This window comes from Bombyx mori, chromosome 1, assembly GCF_030269925.1.
Source record: "Bombyx mori chromosome 1, ASM3026992v2".
NCBI lineage: Eukaryota > Metazoa > Arthropoda > Insecta > Lepidoptera > Bombycidae > Bombyx > Bombyx mori.
Genome location: NC_085107.1, coordinates 10,446,313 through 10,464,660, shown reverse-complemented (window position 1 = coordinate 10,464,660; position 18,348 = coordinate 10,446,313). Strand labels below are relative to the sequence as shown.

General features: G+C 36.5%; 3 protein-coding genes across 5 annotated transcripts in view; 2 read left to right on the top strand and 1 right to left on the bottom strand.

The window, feature by feature from the left end:
- Positions 1 to 677, top strand: part of LOC101743186 (uncharacterized) — an 11,330-nt gene extending 10,653 nt beyond the window's left edge. For both annotated transcript variants that reach the window (XR_009973454.1, XM_012693594.4), the window contains exon 4: positions 240 to 677. Coding sequence is in view for 1 of the 2 variants with exons in the window: in XM_012693594.4 (XP_012549048.2) it covers positions 240 to 534 (295 nt within the window). In the remaining variant the exon portion in view is untranslated. The remainder of the gene's footprint in view (positions 1 to 239) is intronic.
- LOC101743038 (procollagen-lysine,2-oxoglutarate 5-dioxygenase) overlaps positions 663 to 18,348 on the bottom strand; it is a 21,005-nt gene continuing 3,319 nt past the window's right edge. Inside the window, exons 1-13 of one of the 2 annotated variants that reach the window (XM_004929834.4) lie at positions 13,002 to 13,439; positions 12,560 to 12,791; positions 12,312 to 12,487; positions 12,034 to 12,201; positions 11,758 to 11,954; positions 11,394 to 11,647; positions 10,649 to 10,873; positions 7,708 to 7,849; positions 6,142 to 6,324; positions 4,638 to 4,742; positions 3,323 to 3,469; positions 2,403 to 2,517; positions 663 to 1,512 (exon numbers count right to left, since the gene is read on the bottom strand). In XM_004929834.4, coding sequence (XP_004929891.1) covers positions 1,343 to 1,512; positions 2,403 to 2,517; positions 3,323 to 3,469; positions 4,638 to 4,742; positions 6,142 to 6,324; positions 7,708 to 7,849; positions 10,649 to 10,873; positions 11,394 to 11,647; positions 11,758 to 11,954; positions 12,034 to 12,201; positions 12,312 to 12,487; positions 12,560 to 12,791; positions 13,002 to 13,092 — 2,205 coding nt within the window. In that variant the 5' untranslated portion in view covers positions 13,093 to 13,439 and the 3' untranslated portion in view covers positions 663 to 1,342. Of the gene's footprint in view, positions 1,513 to 2,402; positions 2,518 to 3,322; positions 3,470 to 4,637; positions 4,743 to 6,141; positions 6,325 to 7,707; positions 7,850 to 10,648; positions 10,874 to 11,393; positions 11,648 to 11,757; positions 11,955 to 12,033; positions 12,202 to 12,311; positions 12,488 to 12,559; positions 12,792 to 13,001; positions 13,440 to 18,348 lie in introns of those variants that run through there. The other variant, XM_012693592.4, reaches the window with a different exon arrangement.
- LOC101742897 (immunoglobulin domain-containing protein oig-4) lies at positions 8,001 to 10,632 on the top strand. The gene is made up of 4 exons (XM_004929833.5): positions 8,001 to 9,003; positions 9,077 to 9,148; positions 9,256 to 9,405; positions 10,140 to 10,632. The coding sequence occupies exons 1-4, from the start codon at positions 8,896 to 8,898 to the stop codon at positions 10,296 to 10,298; spliced, it is 489 nt and encodes a 162-aa protein (XP_004929890.1). The 5' UTR covers positions 8,001 to 8,895; the 3' UTR covers positions 10,299 to 10,632.

The following is an 18,348-nucleotide window of genomic DNA, read 5'->3' as shown; positions in this document are numbered from 1 at the left end:
CATTATTTAAATGCTGTTTACGGGTCGACGAACTCATAGTAACTAATGTTAAGAAAGATTATCAGAGCCCATACATTCCACAAAGTAGATGTTGCCAGTTATATGGACACTTGAGGTGGAAGTTCTAATTAATATTAAAGATTGTTCCACCCCGAAAACCGAATCTTATGAACGCTTTGAAGCGGAAATACGGATTAACACTTAATGTTAATGACTAATTTTATGTCTCTGTATTTAAGATTCCCGGTGTGGTTTACCGGCAACGGTGGCAATTATTGCGAGACGCTTAGGGTATGGCGAAGACGTTTCCATTACATGGATCAGTTCGTACCGAATTGGCTAAGGCCTATGTTTCCGTACGTCAAAAAAGACGAATGGGTGAAAGAAGAAAATGAGTTCAAGAGATTTAAAAAATACGCCGAGCCATCATTCGGCAAGCACTACCGTTATCCATCAAAGATCTTTCACAACTTCAAATCGGAAGAAACTAAAGAAACCATAGAAAACGTAGACGATTCGTCTGATTCATTATAAAGTCGCTTCAGGTACCTACTTCGAAAGATTTATTTGGCGGAATATTGTCTGTTTTACTACTACTACTCTACTGTCGTTAATATTTAGTACTAAATAAGGAATTCATTAAAATTTTAAATAAAACATAGTTTTAAAATTTATAACAGTTTTTTTTATTCTTATTTCATAGGAATCGCTTTGTTACAACGCTGTCAATCTAGTACGTCACAGTATATACGTGCGATATTATCTTTGGTTTTACGTAAGTCTAAATGAATCGTTTACGTAATATTTATTTAAATAAAAAATATTATATATATAGATGTGAATATATATATCACAAATATATATGATATTACAAAAACAATTTAAAAGTAGACATATGATTGATTAAAAAAAGTATCAAAATCTTAATTTATCTTATAATAATAATTGCATATTGAGATTCAATAGATTGTCAGACGATTTGCAAATACTGGGTACATACTTATAATTAAACATTCCTTCCTACTGATTGTCGTACATGCTGTTGTCAATTATTATAAAATGCAAATCGATTAAAGACCTAAATTCTCATATGCATTGCTTATATGTAAGTTAAAAGGCAAGATCATATGTGTCTTGTTATGATTATGTTATAGATGGCTCCAAATCAGATACAAAAGGCCGGATCTACACTATTTTATCATATTTTGAGATTAAACTGAATAAAGGGATACATGATGGATGATGCAACCTTTTCAAAAAGAAAAGAGGAAGATAGAGTCACCCTATAAAATAACTGTACATCCGACCTTTTGTCTGTGATAGAGAGCTTTTAGCGAATAATTCATGGATCCACGAAGGAAATCATGATGTATCGAGTTCCTTTGGTGACGAGGAGACCCTCGTGGTAGTGAGTTAGACGTCCCGGATGCATGAGGAGCCAGCCTTTCTTAGTGTTGCGAACCGAACAATTATACCTGATGAATCTGCAGCCACCGCCTTCGTAGTCCACGTCTGGCAAATAAGCAATAAATTTTAAGAAAAAACATAAACACCGGACAGCTGCCCTCCTTTAATAACATAAAAATTGTCGAATGCGAAATTAATTAGGAATTTACTACTCAAAAATTCAAAGCATTTTATAATACTGTTAAGTTTTTTTTCTGATCTGGAGCCGTAACTTGACATTTCTCAGTTTTTTCTCTTACTCAACTTTTTTTTTTATAGCCTTTGTTGGCAGACGATCATACGGCCCACCTGATTGATGGTGAGTGGTTACCGTCGCCCATGGACTTCAGCAATGCCAGGGGCAGAACAAGGCCGCTGCCTACCGTCAAGTACTCTTCACAAGGCTCGTTTGAAAAAGGACAAGTCATAGCCCTCGGGAAACACCGTGGAGGGGAGCTCATGCCAAAGCCGGATGGTACGTGGCAAAAAAGACCCCTAGGAAACGCACTGTGGATGAACGTAGTGGCTCCAGGTAGGTGGATGAATCTACTCCGGTGGCGGGCGGTGCGATACTAAAAACGAGATGATGGAATAATCTCAAATAATTCCTCAGAGCACACCGCATGGAACATACAGTACAAAATGCAGAGAGAAGCAAAGTCCCTCCGTAGACCCAGAGGTTCTAAACGATCCTATTTTTAGACGATATTTTAAACGTGGCATAAAAATTGAATTTTACGCGGGAGCACTATTGGCGGGAAAACCTGACGTTTACAGCTGTCATGTACAGTAAAACCATACAGCCAATCGGTGCTGCTAATTAACAAATATTTTTTGGATTTTTTTGTGGAGTAATGTTGTCAGTGTCTATGGTCGAACTTCGATCATTGGACGAATTCAAGTTTTTATACAGATGCCATTGAGTTTTTTTTTGTGTAGAATATTTTTTTACTTACTAGGAGTGTTAAGAGCCAAGTTGATGGTATATGTAGAGGAATCGTGATGAGGTCGCAGCGATGGTTGTTCATCCGGTCGGTAACGAACAACAAAATTCATTATAGACGCTGGAGGCTGTTGGAAAAAAATTAAAATCATATATAGTATACCTTTTTCCCTCAAATTTTTGTTTTAGCATTTAACTAGTTTAGGTATTTAGGGCTGTTTAGTTGACACTGAACTGTTCATGAACAACAATGACCGCTCAAAACAAAGCAGAAAGGAAGTAAACTTATTTTTCTTCAATGGAAGTAAAAAGATCATTACAAAGTTAGATATTTTGAATTTTAGTGAAGATTCCGAATTGTCAGGTATTTTACTAATATTTTGTAATACACGTATATATTTATATCTAATATTTAACTACCTAAAAATTTCGATCCATATTATTTCATGTCCATGTCTCAGTTCCAAGAAGTTATGTTTAAAATCTCAATTTAAAAAAAAAACAATAACTTAAGGTTATTAAACAAATAGAATTACAATAAAATTGTATGTACCATATCCATAATTTTGCACATAAGTCTGATGATTTAATAAATAGTATTGATAATACAGAATAAAAAAAAATTGGAAATTCACATTTAATTAACAGTGAGTTATAAACGGTGGGCATTAAGGTCTTTATTTATGAAGAAATACAAATTCCAGTTGAATGAATAAATTTAAATCTAAAACTCAAAGAGAAGTCGAGGAAGATTGCCAACCAGGTGGACGGACATTATCAAGGAGGCCACAAACACCAGCGTCCCGGGCGCCATTAAGCAGGCCGAATGCAGGCAACATTGGAAGAAGCTGGTGCAAAAACTGGACCAAGGTGGTCACAACCCTCAGTAATGAGGAAACGACAGAGAAGAAGAAGAAGAAGAAGAAAACTCACATTATGATAGTATCCGGTGAAGACTAATTCTTGAAGTGGTCGTACGTAATCCTTCAGGATCTGTAGCCAATGACGTTCCAAGCCGACTTGGCTCATGTGGATATCTCGAGTGGGCACAGCTTCGTAGCCGCTTTCCAAACGTTTGTCCTACAGGTTTAACAATTTATCAAAAAAGTAATAAAGCACTCGACTGTCATATTGTTGATATTTGTTACTAGAGGCAGGACCTCTTGTGAGTCTGCACAGGTAATACCACCACCCTGCCTATTTCTGCCGTGAAGCAGTAATGCGTTTCGGTTTGAAGTGTGGGGCAGCTGTTGTAACAATACTGAGACCTTAGAACCTATATCTCAAGGTGGGTGGCGCATTTACGTTCTAGATGTCTATGGGCTCTAGTAACCACTTAACACCAGGTGGGCTGTGAGCTCATCCACCAATCTAAGCAACAACAAAAAAAATAAAAAATACAATTGACTGCGATGGCAGTGCGTACTGTATCACCGTCTTAGTTATAACCAATATATCAGACACGAGCAAGTATTTCGTTTCAGTTTGGAGTTCGGTACAGTCCTTATACAATCCAGTTGAGATCTGTTTTTGATTTCTTGCCCGAGCAGACAGACAAAAGCATACGGCCCACCTGATGGTAAGTGGTTACCGTCGCTCATGGACGTCAGCAATCCCAGGGTAGCCAAGCCGCTGCTTACCTCTTAAACCGGCCTCTGTCTCATGTCTCAAAGTAGGTGGGATCTTTAACTTTGGTTCATTCTTATTTGTGTTCGCTAATGTTATGATGTTATTATTTCATCTTGGAAGTCATTCGTGAACATTTATTTGTTAAAGAGTGTTTCATAAATTTTATAAATTTTCCGAAATTGGTATCTGCTTACTGGATTCGAACACAAGCACAGTTGCATCACTCGAATGCATGAATTTATGAGTAATTCATGCATGTAATTTATTTAACTTTACTATACATATATAACAAACACCCAAATTCAGATTCGTTTATTAAATAGTCATTGGTGTTGAAGATTCAAAAATTACACGAAATTGCCTTCGTTCTACTACCTTATCTATTATATTGAAAAGATCTAAATATATTTTTATTCCTTCAGTTCTATATGATAAAAAAAGGGGTAAAGTGAAACCTTCGTTAGCATTTTATCTCATTCGCTCACAGATAAAATTATATAGATTGTCTCTTTTCAATGTCGCTTCGTTTCATCGAGAAAAGAGGAGGTGAGTTTTGTACACGAACTCATTCTGATTCGACAGAATGAATCACATAATATTTAACTAATTTGCAACTCACATTATTGGTTCCATCGCTCCATTTTCCGTATGCTTCCATTATAGCGATCCACTCATCACAGAATCTATCAGACATCAAGGGGAACCAATAAACATCAGTGCACGGCTGAAAAATAAACCAAAATTATTTATGGAGGTTGTAATTTAAATTGATATTAGGGCAAGCTGTTTAGATGGATACTTATTTGGTAACAAATAAACTTTTGGTAAGCGCGATAAAAAGTTTCAATGCGATGAAATACAAAACAGTTCCGATGTATCCGCCAAACGCTCGAGAAGATCTCTGGCATTAACAATGTCACTGTAAATGTATACATAGTCTTCTCACATTAAAAATGTACTAGTCGTCCCGCAGTAGTCGAAATTGGACTTTAATCAATTGAAATTTTATGTTTAAACATTATTATGGTTCTATTCTCAAATACTATTACAATTATACAATATAATCACAGATTTCGAAACGAATTATGTATCTTTTATTGCTTAGATAGGTGGCCGAGCTCACAGCCCACCTGGTGTTAAGTGGTTACTGCAGCCCATAGACATGTACAACGTAAATGCGCCACCCACCTTGAGATATAAGTTCTAAGGTCTCAAGTATAGTTACAACGGCTGCCCCACCCTTTAAACCGAAACGAATTACTGCTTCACGGCAGAAATAGGCAGGGCGGTGGTACCTACACGTGCGGACTCACAAGAGGTCCTACCACCAGTAAATCAAGTTACCTTCTTAACCCTTTGATTGCAATGTAGGTCACCGGTGCCCTATGCGGCACACTTAGGTAATAATATCGATTTATGTTACTAAGCGCCTGGATTGCCTAACTTTGCCTTCTTTTGTTTGTTAATGTATATTTTAGTCTTTTAAGTCTCTTAGAAATAAATTCATTCTCAGTATATCCGGATTCGTCTTACTCAAAGGCTACTAGATACTCCGGCGTATTAGCGCGCCTAGTATCCATCAGTAAGTATTTACAGTCGGCATCAGTGCGCCATTTCGATAATGCGGCACGACACGAGAAACCCCTCATCGTGGCCGCCGGTAACTACATTCCCGATCCTGCGGACCGAATGGTAAACAGTTGACATCGCCCAAAACACGTCATTTCGGATCTTCATGATCCACTAATGGTGCTTTTAGGTACCCCAAGCACCGGTCATCGTTCTCGTCGAACCCGTCAGTTGTGACGAAGGGCTCGACGAGTAAATTAACCCACAGACACAGTCCACTGAGTTTCTCGCCGGATCTTCTGAGTGGGTCGCGTTTCCGATCCGGTGCTAGATTCTGCGAAGCACTGCTCTTGCTAGGGTCAGTGTTAGCAGCACTCCGGTTTCACCTCCGTGAGCTCACCTACTAGTTAAGTTAAAACGAATCGTACTAAGAGAAAATGTAGTCTGATGTTGCACTCCAACAAATAACAATAATGTTTGTACTCCAATAATAAACATTATTTATAATCGTGCTCTATTTTATTGTATTGTTAGTGCAGAACAATTGTTTTTACCATTAAATGTTTCCGATCCTCTTCGAAGTTAGCCAGGTATTCAGGGTGCAGATAACGGGTAGTCCATTCCATATTATTCTCGAAGAGCTGGTACATATCGGGATGGGTTTTTGTTATGTCATATGTTTCCGGATTAACGAGATGGCCGAAATCCTCTTCGTTGCTCACATACATGAATATATTCTGTAAAATTGTTTAGTTCTTTTTTAGAACGTTGTATTGCATTGGTGTAAAAGTGTTTAGTTCTTTTTTAGAACTTTGTATTGGATTGGTGAAAATTAAAACAGAGTTATAAATCAGAATAAGGATGCAACATACGGGTCCAGTTTGTTTGAAATTATTATATAATAGCAATAGAAGATTAATTTAGTTTTTATACAGCACACGGGTACAAATATAATAAAGTAGCATAGTACAATTTTTTAGAGTATGAACAACATTTAATTCGTTTTATTTTATATTTATAACTATACTAGCTATTACCCGCGGTTATTATTATTCGCCCGCGTATACATGGAAAAGTGCCAATACTTTTTCTATGGTCTTACCTAATTAAATTTCTAATGATAATAAAATAGATAAAACAGTTTCCCGTGGGATCGAGATATTTTTGCGGGTTAAAAGGTAGCCTATATCACTATCCTAATCTAAAATAACTACTTTAGTATCGACGTAAAAGAAGGGCAAACAAACATATTTTCACATTTATAATATTAAAATTATAATATGAATTTTCTATTTGAAAGCTGAAAAGAGTTTATTTGTTAAATGAATCATAAATATTATATTATAAAATTTTATCCCAAAAGTATGTCTCAAAAATGTAGGTAGGATTACTATAAAAAACTATGAATTGTAATTCCTGGTGGTGGAGTCCATTGAGAGATTGCACGGGTAGTAGGTACCACCATCTTGCTTACTTCTGTCGCGCAATCCTGCACTCCGACTAAGAGCGTAGGACATATAAGATACATTTGACTTGGAGCTCATGTATAATGGTTAGAGGCGCTCACATTTGAAGTTTCTATTGGATTCGATAACCACTGAAAACGGGTTACAAGATATTGCTACTATTTATTGCTATAGAAACAAAAAAGATCTGACTGGTTTCGTGACTGGTTTTCACTAATACTAATACGCATATTATATGAAATATATCCTCCTGATATATATCTATATTAATATACGTTTGTAAAACTGTAATCACTTGCATAAAAATGACAAATACAAGAAACGAGTCAACTTATAACCATTATAGTTATTATTGGTGGTAGTACGTCTCGTGTGAGTCCGCACGAGTAGGTACCACCACCCTGCCTATTTCTGCCGTGAAGCAGTAATGCGTTTCGGTTTGAAGGGCGGGGCAGCCGTTGTACTGTTAAAAGTGAGACCTTACAACCCATTTCTCCAGGTAGGTGGCGGCATTTACGTTGTAGATGTCTACGGGCTCCGATAACCACTTGACATCAACTGGGCCGTGAGCTCGTCCACTTATCTAAACAACAAAAAAAATAATTTAGACAACAACTATTAAATTTAGGAACAGGAGAACTATAGTTGACTTACGAGCTCTCTGAGACTCGCGCAGAATGCCATGTCAGAGTCGTGTCCTTCCTGTACATAAGTCACAGCTTTGGCCTTAGGCGCTCTGAACAGCGACATCTTCAGCAGATAGCAATTGGTAATGAAGGGCACATTCCATACTCCCCTGGAACAAATTTCGTTTACATTCGTAGAAAATGTATTGTTCAATTTTTCGCTACTGATAACAATTAACGTAATGTGAACGATAACCTCGAGTTATTGTACTTTTGTTGAACTTTAAATGTGGGCCGCTGAGATTAAAATAATCAGTCTTTTTTTTTAATTTTATCATATTTATTCTTATCAGTGTTTATTCTGTTTAGAATTATTCTGTTAAACAATGTTTAAATGATCCGTTATTTGTAACAGTATTTGAAAGGGACCTCAAAATGTCCTCTACAGTACGTTGACTTTATTCCCTTTTTGGTTCGTCTCAATAAAATGTCTCTCCTAGACTGATAACTTTATATGTGTATTTTCTCTAATATCGAATGTAATTTTTATATATGTATATTTATTTTGTGTTAATTGACAAGATACATAGATCGGAAACTAAATATACAGAATTTATTTTCGGTAACAAACACTGCAATACCTAAACAGATAACATTGTTAAAGCGAACTCTGTTGTTGGATACAACGCGTCCTATACTTAGTTCAAATAAGTAAATATATTTTTCTTTTTCTCTATCGAATCCTTTAGTGGTGTCGCTTGTCGAATCACTAGCAGGGTACCGTTCTCTGAATAGCCTTCGGTCTTAGGAACGGTTTCATTGTTCCCGGTAACTACATAAACGAGCTATCAAAACTATTTCCACACATGTGAGACCAAGCATTTACGATGCATTTCAGTCAGAGGTGACTTAGTTTTATCATTCGTATTGTAATAATATCATTTCATTGACCTATAAATGCTTCGAATGTTATTTGTATATCAGCATACGAAATATAAAAGGAAATGACGAATGTCGTACATGAGTTAGGGGAGACAAGGGCCCTCCTCATGACACCTCCGTTATTTAGCCAATTGAAAGATTGGCGCGCCAAGACTCGCCGATAATCCCAGTTGCACTCTGGACCTTTAGAAGAACATACCAGGCCCCCAACACTCTTTATTAACTATATTTACATGCGGAACGACTGACGTGCTTCGTTGGGAGTAACGACGTTATGTTCTCTAAAGCGAAATTTATCTTCAGTTTACTCTTACTGTCTTTGATTCTAATAAATCAAGCTGATGGTAGACGAGGGCGACCCAGGAGCAGGACCAAGTCGAAGGTAACGACGACTTGTATATTTTTTTTAAATGTTAAATGATCGAGTTCCTTAATGTTTTTTGTTTAACGATCAGGTGCAGATCGGGTTGCCGATCACGGGCAAGTACCGAGACCCAGAATCCGACCAATACTACAATAATAATGATGTAAGTCGATGTAATAGATTATCAACATATGCTGTAATATTTTGTTTTTGTTTGTTTATTGTCACTATTATCGGTGTTCGTTTTACTCATCATCAATATTCCTCCAGGGAGCAAAGATTTTACTGGCCTCACACTTTGATCTTGAGTATTCACTGGGGCACAAGATCGCGTTCCTCTGCATCGCGAAGGGTAACCCGCGGCCGCATATCACGTGGTTCAAGGACGGAGTGGAAATATTCGCTCATCATTATTTACACGTAAGTAACAAAACTTTTTAATATCAACCAATTAGCGAGTTAAATGTTCGAATACATACAGATAGTGAAGTTATCTTTCCGTTGTCAAAGGTCTCGACTTTTGGCATGTTTCGCAAACGAAAAATTCCTAAAGGCGAAAACATGTTACGACATTCATTAAATTAATGTGTAATCACCATCAGTTCCAATGAATATTAATTACAGTGAAACATTAAGTACAACAATAGTTATCTCATTGTACAGTAGGACAGTAGCTAAAAATATCTCTTGTATCGAAAAAACATGCGATAGTGTACACACAGTGCACGAATTCTGGCTGGTGAAGTCATAAAATCGTGCGACCCATATGCGTTAACTACTGGCACGTTCTAGAATGTTCTGTTTCTGTTACATTTAATTTCAGCGTGACTAAACATATAATAATAATTAACAAGCAGATCGAAAGGAGTAACCTATAAGATATTTTCAGGTCATTCCTTTTTACTACTTATGCTGGATCTGTTTGGAGACATGTTTACTGATAGGAATGTTCATTGTGCTGATTGCAAGCGATTCTCCGCTCGGAATCATATATCAATTGAGTTAATAAAATAGCTGACATCAGTCGGTGATACGCTGCGACGGTTTCGTTTGCATCTTGATAGAATAGACCATTAATTTAAATTCGTTGAAGCATGAGCCGTTAATGTACGACTTTCGGGTATATTTTTCATGTTCTTAACACGATTTTACAGATTCACGAATGGCCAATTGGCGAAGATCGTGTGAAATCTAAGATCGAGATCGATCCAGCTACACAGATGGACGCCGGCGTTTACGAGTGCACTGCCGACAACATGTATTCTATTGACCGTCGCTCCTTCAAGACTGACTTCTCTATCGCTTTTGACTGATTCAATGTTAACTTTAGATTTTTACATTAGAACAGTTTATATATATATACATAATATATCATAGTCTCGATATTTAAATGCATATAATATATCGGAACACAACAAACAATTGATTTTGTTTATTTTATTGTTAAATGGGATCAAATCAATATGGGGCAATGAATAAACGAGGGCATAATAAATATGCGACAATTGCATAGCAACGAGTGATTGCTAAGCTTTGAAATTGATAGTAAGTAATACCTACTAAGCTTCACATTATGAATATTTAGAAAAGTAATTTAAGTACAACATGTTTATGTATACAATATTAATTAAATACATTTTATGTAAATTGTTTTTATACTCACTTTATAACTCCATATACTATGTCCATATAATCTGCGGATCTCGCATAAAATCCAGCAGAGTTGAGAGCTCCCCAGAAGTTGGACCAGGCTTTGCCAGGACGCGTTAGCATCGGCGCGATGACGTCATAGCCAGAAGAGAGCAAATAACGTAAAACGTTACTTTCAAGACGAGACAGGCTGTCCACAGAGAACAGATAGTCGCATGCACTGTTGATGCATCTTTCCCTGCAAAATAAAAACCACATTTTTTAAATATACCACTAAATTATATGTTTAACGCCAGAGCTCATGTATAAATTCATATTTTTTACTCTGCCCAAACTGACCCTACGTACTTTTGCACAGCTACCATTCTATATTTAACATTATTCTATGTTATCAGGGTTTATAACACTAAAATGAAATTAGAACATTTAATATGTTTTTTTAACCATAACAACAGTCCTTATAATTTTTCATAACACATTGCGTTTCGTGTTGATTTTATACTTGTTAAGTTATTGTCTACTTGAGTAGCAGCTCGCATTGCATTGGCTTGCATTCTGAGAAAAGTGTTTTACGCTTGGCCACAAAAACTCAAATTACATTTACAGATAAGTATTAAAAATCGCCATTAATTTAAACAAATAGCTTACACAAATAAAATGTACAAATTACCCGCTCCCATAATATAACTTATTTTGAATATTTAACCTATTCTGAGATACATATAGGAAGTTCAAAATGAGCAGAATAATTTACTTACTTTGCAAGGTTTCTTGCTTCTGCTTCTGAAATGAAGTCTCCAGAATTTATACGTTTTGCTGAGGCATATTCTTTAGAGTAGGCTCCGAAAAATTTCTCCACCTCATTCTCGTGATATTCTACATTATTGTGTATAAACAAATGAATTTTATTCTTAGGATAATCAGTATCAATGACTTGATCTAAAAAATCTTCTAGAAATGGTGTTGCTTGCTCTATGAATACTGCCATCATAACACTCGGTAAGTTGTCCTCCTGGCAAACAATTAAGTGTTGTTACATTTTAGTATGAAGTACTATTAGTACATAGTATTAATACAATATAGCATAATATACAGTATAGTACACAGTATAATAAGGAATACCTTCAACTGAATCTTTTTCTCTTTACACAGCACACAGCCCTCATTCACTGACCAAGACTTAGCCAAATAGTTTCCATAATGGTTCAGGGTATTTTTAACTGGTCCATTACCATGGACAATTAAAGGCCTTAATTTTGTTACCACATTTTCAATATATGGCCATTCTTCTGTAGTATTAGCCCTTAGTTGTACATCAGCTGAAATGAATGTATTGTGAGGAAAAAAACCAAGGAAATAAGCTTTTTATTTCAAAAACATGAATATATCAATACATACAAAGAGCTCCATTTAAGTTTTGGAAAATCTCTGATTTATGATCAAGTGTAATTTTGAGTGATTCCCTCAAATCCTTATCAAGATATATCTTTGTGTAGTACAATTGATCATCATCCTTATCCTTGATTGGGTTGCTATTGATAATCTCATATATTTCTGGCAAGTAACCTGTTCGACAAATACAAACGAAATAAAAGTTATATGAATGAATTCAAAATATCTCCCCGCTGCAGGAAATAAATCTATATTATCAGATAATACACAAATGTCAATTTTACCTATAAATCCACCAGAGTTCAAATATGGACTTACAACTTCAATGTTTGGATATTGAGTTGCAAGTTTTGCATCAGGCCAACAAAATTGTTCAGCAGAAAAAAGCACACGTGTATCAGGAAAAGACTTGAATTTCTTTACAATCTCATCTAAATTCCCCAAGAACATGACGTCATAACTGAAATAAATCATGAAGTTATTTAATGTTTCAATTAGAAATTTAAAGTAAAAAATTTACAAATGTGCATACCTGTCAGTGAAAAGTATTATTTTCTCTTTGTTGTCAGCTTTCATCAGCTTCTCAAGCCTGTTTTTCAGAAGAATTACTTTTTGTCCACCACCGGGGAAGTTCATGTCACCACCTGACCACTCTTCACCCTTGCCCAATACCTCGACATCAATATTGTACACTTTGGCAGAACGTAAAAACCTCTCTAGGCCATGGTTATCGTCAGTGGCAACAGTCAACACAACCACTTCATCTGCAAAGATATCATTAGGTTCTGTGATAGGGTTAATAATTGAAAAAAAACATTTTTGTTTTGATTTTATAATAGCACATAAGTGGAACCCTCATCTTATTATTCATAATGAATCATAAAGACGTACATAGTATTCTTTGATTGTTTTTGAAAAATAATTCAGGTGCAGCTTTGGTAAAATAAGTACAGTAAAAATGGGGTCCCTCTCACCTGTAGCTTGTGTATGACTGTTGAAAAGAATAACAAATACACATAATATTAATTGTATAAAAAGTCCCATTTTTTGAGTGAACCACATCATAAATATAAGTTCGACCGTCCCCGAACAGCGAACTTCCGTCACTACTGTCGCAAGAGCATTTACAACAAGTAGAGATGGGACAAACAACCTAAAATTGACAACTTATTTCAACGATTAATTTTCGACGTGCTTTTAAAAAGCTTTTGACTCTATAACTTTTAAATAGGTACATAATATTTGTATTAGTAATAGTTTTAGACTAAATAAAATACGCACATTATATGTTAAAAAATTTTCGTGGTGAGTATTCGTTACTAAAAATATTAGTATTTCGTTTAATAGCAAAAAGCACTGTGAACGCTAGATGGTATCGAATATTCATGTGTTGATTCAGTGCGTTAAATTAAGCTTTAATCGAAAATCTTTCAATATTATAACCGATGAAAAAACGTAGTAGACTTAGTCAAAACACATTTTACCGGAAAAAAGGTTGTTTAATTTAGTTGATTATCATAAGATATAACTTCTATTTTAAATTGTGTGATAGATTAAAATTGTTTCATAATTAATTGTTTTGGTATCTTAATCGTCGTCGTGGCCTAACGGATAAGACGTCCGGTGCATTCGTGTTGAGCGATGCACCGGTGTTCGAATCCCGCAGGCTGGTACCAATTTTTCTAATGAAATACGTACTCAACAAATGTTCACGATTGATTTCCACGGTGAAGGAATAACATCGTGTAATAAAAATGAAACCCGCAAAATTGTAATTTGCGTAATTACTGGTGGTAGGACCTCTTGTGAGTCCGCACGGGTAGGTACCACCACCCTGCCTATTTCTGCCGTGAAGCAGTAATGCGTTTCGGTTTGAAGGGTAGGGCAGCCGTTGTAACTATAATTGAGACCTTAGAACTTATATCTCAAGGTGGGTGGCGCATTTACGTTGTAGATGTCTATGGGCTCCAGTAACCACTTAACACCAGGTGGGCTGTGAGCTCGTCCACACACCTAAGCAATAAAAAAAAATAAAAAAAATTAATGTTCATGCCTTTACTTATTTTCATTTGGTATGGAAAAATTACTCGTGTCATAGATCCCATTCTATCTTCAGGTCGTTTCCGCAAAATCTAAAGATCAGCCGGGAGACCTCTATTTATTAAGAGGCCCACGTTTTTCTTTTTGTAGGTAAGTTTTAATTATGTACTGCTCTTCCTATAAACGATATACGTTTACTTTACTAATGTACCTACTTTGACAAACTTATACCGAAACAAGGAAGCTAAGATGTCAAAATTAAAATATTTTGGAGTTTTCGTGTCCTCCGTCGTCGTTATATCATTACTAAGTAAGAATTCGTAATAATTTAACTAATAGCCTTCATAGTACAAGCCATAGTGTCCTTTGCTCTGAGTAAATGTTAACTCAGTCAGATCAAGCGACAGAGTACCTATTACAGATCGACGATGCAAGCATCGAGATAAATACAGGCCTCATTAATTCAAAGTTTGATCCGGTCACAGTCCTCGTCGAACCCATCGTTTGCGACGAAGGGCTCGACGAGCGAACTAACCCATAGACACAGCCCACTGAATTTCTCGCCGGATCTTCTCAGTGGGTCGCGTTTCCGATCCGGTGGTAGATTCTGCGAAGCACTGCTCTTGCTAGGGTCAGTGATAGCAATTCTCCGGTTGAGCCCCATGAGCTCACCTACAAACGTTAGGGCGAAGCTGAAATAGCCTCTCAAGGCTACCAGCACAGGTAGGAAAAAAAATATCAAAGTTTTTAAATTTGCTTTACTAGCTTAGATTGTTAATTTAAGTCGCTATGTAATTAGACATATTTTTGATAGCTAAATATATATATACATATATCTAGTCAGGTCATAAATTCTGTCACATGTTTAATGTAAAATAATTGAAACCAGTTTATTCATTATGTAACAATTCATATACCAAAATGAACTTAACAAAACATAGATTCTTATGACACTAAAGTTTATTCAAAATGATCTCCGTGATTTTGAATACAGGCCTTCAATCTGCGCGGCCAGTCGTCTATCGCAGCACGAACGAGGTCCATGTCAATAACGGCGGCTGCCTTAATCAAGGATGTCTTGAGTGACTCCAAATTGGGATGAGGCTTTGAGCACGCCTTTTCCTCCAAGTATTGCCATATCTTGTAATCTAACGGATTCAAATCTGGACTGGAGGAGGGCCAGTCTTCGTGCCGGATAAAGTCGATTTCACGCGCCGCCAGCCAGTCTTGTGTGCTCTTCGCTCTATGAGCTGGCGCCGAATCTTGTTGGAATACCCAGTGCCTGTTATTGAACATGGTATGAGAAACAGGTTCCACAAGGTTCGTCAGGACTGTATTTTGATACACAACTGCATTCGTTTTTACACCTTTCTCGCAAAAATGTACCTCTGTTAAGCTCCAATAAGAAACTCCCAACCATACCATGAGCGAGGATGGAAAATGACCTCGTTGGACACGCGGAATACGGTTGCTCGCTTCTTCACTACTGTGTGCGTACACCTTATCATTTTGTTTGTTGTAGCTCTCTTCTACGGTAAAAAATTTTTCATCCGAAAAAAGAATTTCCCGATATTTTTTTCCCGCGTACCGCTTCAACAAAGCGCGGCATCTCTTCAGTCTCAGGTCCATTAGACGAGCATTCAAACGATGTCCTGTTTTTCTTCGATATGCCCGAAGCCCTAAGTCTTCATTTAGCACCCTTTTCACCGTGGTTCTGCTTAACCCCATCTGAAGGGCCAACGGTTTCTGCTTACGTTTGGGATTTCTTTGAATTCGCGCCTTCACAGCTTTTATCACTGCTGGAGTCCTAACAGACCGAGGGCGACCACTTCTTGACCTGTCATCTACACTAGAGTCTTCATTGTATCGTTTGATGGTACGATAAATGAATCTTTTAGTTATATTCAAATTTTTCAGTATGTTAAAAATTTGAATTGGCGCGTAACCGCAACGATGCAACGCAATAACTGCAACACGGTCTTCTTTAAGCGTCCACTCCATATTTAAAAATGAGTAAAATTCTAAAAGTATACATTTTTATTTTCATGAACAATTCGAAATTCGAATTCAATAAACTTTTTTGTGGCCAGCATTCTAAAAGAAAAGTTTTTACTGTGTGACAATACTTATGACCTGACTAGTTACATATATATTGTATTTTTAAAGGTTACGGTGTGTCACAAATTGGATATAAAAATCATACAATTACGTCAAACTTTGCACACGAGGACATTGGAGGTAACATCAATAGTACACCAGCTACAGGAACTGAGTATATACACTATGGCAAATTTGTAAAAGTGAATCTCGATGGTCAGACCTAAAATTATAGACGCTTTGAATTTGATTATAATAACGAATATCGCTCTTCCTCGAAATCTCTTAAAGAAAAAGGATCAGTATCTCCGTAATTTGTAAGATTTTATGGGCACACATACATCTCGAAACAGCGCACTATGAAGAACAAAGACAGGATTTTTTACTACGACGATTTATTACTTTATGCAGTACTTTTACTACCCGATCCTGTGGACCGAATGGTAAACGTCGTCCTAAACACGTCATTGCGGATCCTCCCGATCCATTAACGATACTTTAAGATACCTCAAGCACCGGTCACCGTCCTGGCCAAATCCGTCGCTTGCGACGAAGGGCTCGACGAGTAAATTAACCCATAGACACAGCCCACTGAGCTTCTCGCCGGATCTTCTCAGTGGGTCGCGTTTCCGATCCGGTGGTGCATTCTGCGAAGCACTGCCCTTGCTAGGGCCAGTGTTAGCAACACTCCGATTTGAGCCCCGTGAGCTCACCTACACGTCAGGGAGAAGCTGAAATAGCCTCTCAAGGCTATCAGCATAGGTAGGAGAAAGGAAAAAAAACGTTTTATTTCAATATTTATACTTCTATACTTAATAATAATAATAATATTATAAAGAGGAAAGATTTGTTTGTTTGTTTGTTTGTATTGAATAGGCTCCGAAACTACTGCACCGATTTGACAAATTCTTTCACTGTTTGGACACTACACTATTCCCGAGTGACATAGGCTATAATCTTTTTTGAAAAAAATTAGGGATCCTTACTAATACTCTAATAATGGAACCTAAGGTGTAAAAAAAATACCTAAAATGTTCTTTACATCGCGTGCCCTGCGAAAACTATTCGTGATAGAATAAAATAATGTAATACGACTTTGTAGAACACATTATTATTTACAAAAAGTGTCGCGACAGCATATGTCTAACTATTATAGTTATGCCGCAAAAAAATAAAACAGCGTCAAATATAGTTGAAATTTTTGTTAAAGACCCGAACGGGGCTGGAGCGGGCCGCTAGTTAAAAATATATTCAGATGTCAGCGATTATTGTCGAATTTAGATCATTGGTTGTTTAGTCCTCACCGAAGAAGTTAATAATTTACTTCTTTGTTCAACAGTCAATATTGATCTCAATAAATTAATAAAATTAAAATTTATTGCATGTTTCTATTCGTACATTAAAATTGTCTAAATTATACGGTAGACTTAAAGACCCGATCACTAGTGTTTTTGATATAATCAAATCTGGCTCGCTGAGTTAACTATTTTTCATAAGATTGTGTTTTTCCTATTGATAGTAAGACTTAGTAGATTATTTGTAATCAATGAGTAAATTGAAGAATTCTCAATATTTATATACACCACATAACGAAACGCGCTTAATAACGACTTGAATAACAATATGACCACATGAAACCGTTTCAGAAACAGTTTCCGCTTCCGAAGCGATAAGCTTACGCTGCCAGTTGACCGGTATAGGCGATAAATTAAATTTTATGGTGAATTGCAATGACTCACATTATTTAATCTGTTGTTTGCTCTATTCCAAACAATAATCAAGATTAATAGAGAACATTTTCCCCATAATTAGTATTTGTCATCGACTTGGCTTTTGATAGTTCCTTAATAGTGTTTCTCGAATATCGCTCTAACAAAAATTACTATTTGACAATGCTGAACAAATATTAAATGTATAACCTATGATGCTGAAGTAATAACCTGTAAGCGACAGTGAGATCATAATTTATTACCGACGAGTTTTTATTTTTATGAGCTTACAGCGCAAATTTTTGCAAAACATACTGCTATTACACTCACTCAGTGCGCTCTCTCTTTCTGGCTACTATCAATGCTCCTGGAAACCACTTCAGCGGCAGCCATATTAAGGGTTGAGATACTTCTTGAATAAAATTAAACTTTAAAACGATTAGAACAAAATGAAGGTCGAGAAGAAGAGTCGATC